Consider the following 3,937-nt stretch of genomic DNA (forward strand, 5'->3'; position numbering starts at 1 on the left):
CAAATATCGTCGGCTCGTTTCCTGGATGCATATATTTCTTGTCACAGATATACCGTCTTTTTACCTCATAGGTAAATCACGTCATCGGTCAGTGACTTATGCGCGTCATTATCACTTCGTTTTTGACGTCTTTTATGACGTGACTGTGATGATATTACAGACTCAAAAAAGACGACATTTTGCTACTTGGGATTATATGTAGATATTTTGCATGCTATAAACAAAGAGTATATAAAGAATACAATTATTACACATTTGAACTTTTTAGTAACAAGGACTCACTCATTTGGTGTACTCTGTCGAATATCTATCGACAATATCCTTGAACTATGTCCAGCAGAAAACACCACATAAGGTGTTTCAGGCACAGCCACAGTTTTCCCTCCATCATAATCTATCAGTATTTTTGATGCGTTGTGTTCAAGATCGAATAAACATATAGTACCACTTACATCAGTAGTGACAATAAAATTTTCCACATCTAATGGCAACCATATGGCCTAAACGTAAATGATTAAAATAAGAAGATTAATTAGAAAAGGAAAAATACAATTAAATCGAAATAACTATTACAAAATATTCTAATCATAATACTTTATGTATAAGTACATACATGCCATTTTCCGTATATCATATATGTACGGGAACCTTCAAAACAGTAACGCTTTTTCCTTATGGCCCAATCCCAAATAGACACAATATCATGAGACGTACTCACTAATAAATTTCCTTTTTGATTGAAATTTAAGGCACCTACGTGATACTATAAATAACAATCAAATGTTCATACATACCACTAAATAATGATAAAAAAATAATGTATAATATATGATTCCAAGATAATATACAGTGATGGGAGAAAGTTCGGCAACGGTCAAATATCTTGGAAAATAATGCTTATGGAAAAAAATGTTCAATACAAAAGTTTTAGTATATCAAGTGGTCTATTATATGGTTATGTTGAAATGACCTTCATGTGACCTTGAAGGACACCGTGAAGGTCAACTTTGAAATCTTAAATGGAAATACCTATTTTCTCTTACATATCCTTAAAGCTGGTGTCAAGACGTTTCCGAAACACTCGTTACAAACCCTTTTTGCTTGAGATCTTCCTGAGTTACGAACCTTTAAAGTTTAAGTATCGCCGGCGCGTTATCTAAGTATAAGGTATACTGCGTGGAGGTGGCATGGTCGGATATCCACCTCTTCGAGATGCTTGATCAAAGTGAGTCTTGTGCGCGCGCGCGTTTGTGTGTGTGTTCGCGCGCGCATACCTTAGTAACGCGCCGGCGATACTTAAACTTTAAAGGTTCTTAACTCAGGAAGATCTCAAGCAAAAAGGGTTTGTAACCAGTGTTTCGGAAACGTCTTGACACCAGCTTTAAGGATATGTACGAGAAAATAGGTATTTCCATTTAAGATTTCAAAGTTGACCTTCACGGTGTCCTTCAAGGTCACATGAAGGTCATTTCAACATAACCATATAATAGACCACTTGATATACTAAAACTTTTGTATTGAACATTTTTTTCCATAAGCATTATTTTCCAAGATATTTAACCGTTGCCGAACTTTCTCCCATCACTGTATATAACATTGTATGGTACATATGTAGTTTAGGAGTCTCTCCCCTCTAATGATCTTGACCTTGACAAATGTTGTCAAGGTCATGACCCTGAGTGACCCTTGAGAAAGTTTTAACCGTCGGACGTCACTCGTTAAAAAGTTATAAATAAAAGAAGCTTAAAATATAACGTATAGGATATCTCTTTTCCACCGTATAAAATAGAGAGAAATACAATCAATACTAGAAATTTAAAATGATTATTACGGTCGAAGCTGGATCTTCATTACTTAAATAATTCAATCTTGAGTTACTAATATGTACTATATATGTACTTGCATATATATCATATTGTAGTCTTTTTCAAACTGCGCGCCGAATTATTTTTCCGGACTAAATAAACGCAATTAAAAACTACTCTAGTAATAGCGAATTAAATTGACAAGCAATTTAATAATTTGATGCTACCATCAAGCATCATATATTATAAAGATGTTAATATTAACATATGTTAAAACTGTTAATAAATTTATTTAGTAATTCAAGATTGAATTATTTAAGCAACGAAGATCCCGCTTTGACCGTAATAGGCATTTTAAATTTCTAGTATTGATTGTGTTTCTCACATATACGGTCTAAAATAAAGATATTGTTTAAAATAGAAATGTTCTGCTTTAAAATGTATTTTACAACTCTCTTTCCACGCGAAGTGACTCCCATCTCACCTCAATAGGGGGGCTTGGGGACGCACGACTGTCATCGGAAGAAAATATAAGTGAAAGTCGTGCTCCCCCAAGCAGGGGGGAGGTGGAATGGGAGTACTTTAGGTTTTAGTTAAAAGTCGTGCGTCCCCAAGCAGACAGGGAAATGGGATAGGAATCAAAATTTCATTTTATATAGTTATAATATATTATATTCATCAAAATTTCATTTTATATAGAGCAGAAATGTGACGTTATTTCTTAATCTTCTTTTGTTTATAACTTTTTAACGAGTGACGTCCGACCGTTAAAACTTTCTCAAGGTCACTCAGGGTTATGACCTTAATAATTAACATATGTCAAGGTCATTGGAGGGGAGGAGGGGGCTCCCTAAACTACATATTTACCCATTGTATAGTTCAATAACATTTACAAGGTGAAGAATTTACCGGATGCTCAAGGGTATGCATAAACTCGAGTCGTTCCACTGCAAGTAAAGAACCATAGAATCTTCTTTGGAATAACGATCTATTACCTATTTGCCGATTTATTACTTCTGACACAATGCGGAACCAATCAGGAGTCGGTTGTTTTACTTTTAGGCAAGGAGGTATTGCTTTGTCCTTATCCTTTGTCCTCATCATTCAAATTTTCTATTGGTAATTTAATTATTATTGCATCTTTAAGGAGGTTGTAAGGCAAATGCAATATGTTAAGAACTACTTGAAAAAATTACAGACTATTCTAAATTTCATTTAATAATAATACAAAGAAAAATAGAAACAATTGACTATCTGGATCAGAATTTATTTAAATAAGTAGTTATATTTTTTAAATTTGTACTCTAATATAAATATATGAAAATGTATTATAAAATAATGATAAAAATCTCAATTTTTTAAAATAAATACTCTAGGAATTCAACAATATTTTTGTAAATGTTGTATCTTGAGATGCAGACATTAATTGTTTAGTAAATAAATAAAATTTGTTATTTGTTGTAAACTAATGGTGAATCTCAATGAAACTTTGCATAAATCATGTTTAGTATTTAATATATTTATATAAAAACATTTCGATTTTTCTTATTATTTTAACAATTTTTGTTTATAACAATAAAACTAATAACAAATACAATAAATAACCTATAAAAATGTGTTGCTCAATAAAACCAGAATGTTATGAACACAACTTTCACATGTGTGTGGTTTGTTTAAAGCGAAAATATTAATATATGTGTTTTATGCCCTTACAACCTCCTTAAAAGAGGGTTTATTTCCAAACACAATTTTCTTTTTTATTATTTTTTTCTTTTGTTATGACTCGATTTTTTTAGAATGAAAGAATAATAAATTCCAAGCCAGCCCTAAAATTTCAAAGGTTGTCTAGAAATTTTCCTAAACATTAAATTTCGGTATAATTCCAAGATCCAAGGATATTCAAGGACCACGATATGAATATCAAAACTCACCCCAGACTTTTATTGAAAAACGTGGTATATCACACTCCGTTCCGTTCTCACTTACAGCGTTACTGCGAGAAGACTAGAGACCAGGGTACCTAATAATCGGAATGGATTCCGATCTGAATTATTCAATTATTCCCTAGATTTCTATTGTGTTTTCTGGGGAAAACGAAATAATTCCGATCGGAATCCATTTCGATTATTTCC

The 3,937-nt window shown here is 32.4% G+C and overlaps 1 protein-coding gene across 1 annotated transcript in view; it reads right to left on the bottom strand.

The window, feature by feature from the left end:
- LOC108764711 (DDB1- and CUL4-associated factor 8) overlaps positions 1 to 2,906 on the bottom strand; it is a 6,411-nt gene extending 3,505 nt beyond the window's left edge. The window contains exons 1-3 of the mRNA XM_018513054.1: positions 2,715 to 2,906; positions 614 to 763; positions 283 to 500 (exon numbers count right to left, since the gene is read on the bottom strand). Coding sequence (XP_018368556.1) covers positions 283 to 500; positions 614 to 763; positions 2,715 to 2,906 — 560 coding nt within the window. The remainder of the gene's footprint in view (positions 1 to 282; positions 501 to 613; positions 764 to 2,714) is intronic.
- Positions 2,907 to 3,937: the final 1,031 nt, after the last annotated feature.

The sequence above is a fragment of the Trachymyrmex cornetzi genome, unplaced genomic scaffold (assembly GCF_001594075.2).
Source record: "Trachymyrmex cornetzi isolate Tcor2-1 unplaced genomic scaffold, Tcor1.1 scaffold45, whole genome shotgun sequence".
NCBI classification, from domain to species: Eukaryota; Metazoa; Arthropoda; class Insecta; order Hymenoptera; family Formicidae; genus Trachymyrmex; species Trachymyrmex cornetzi.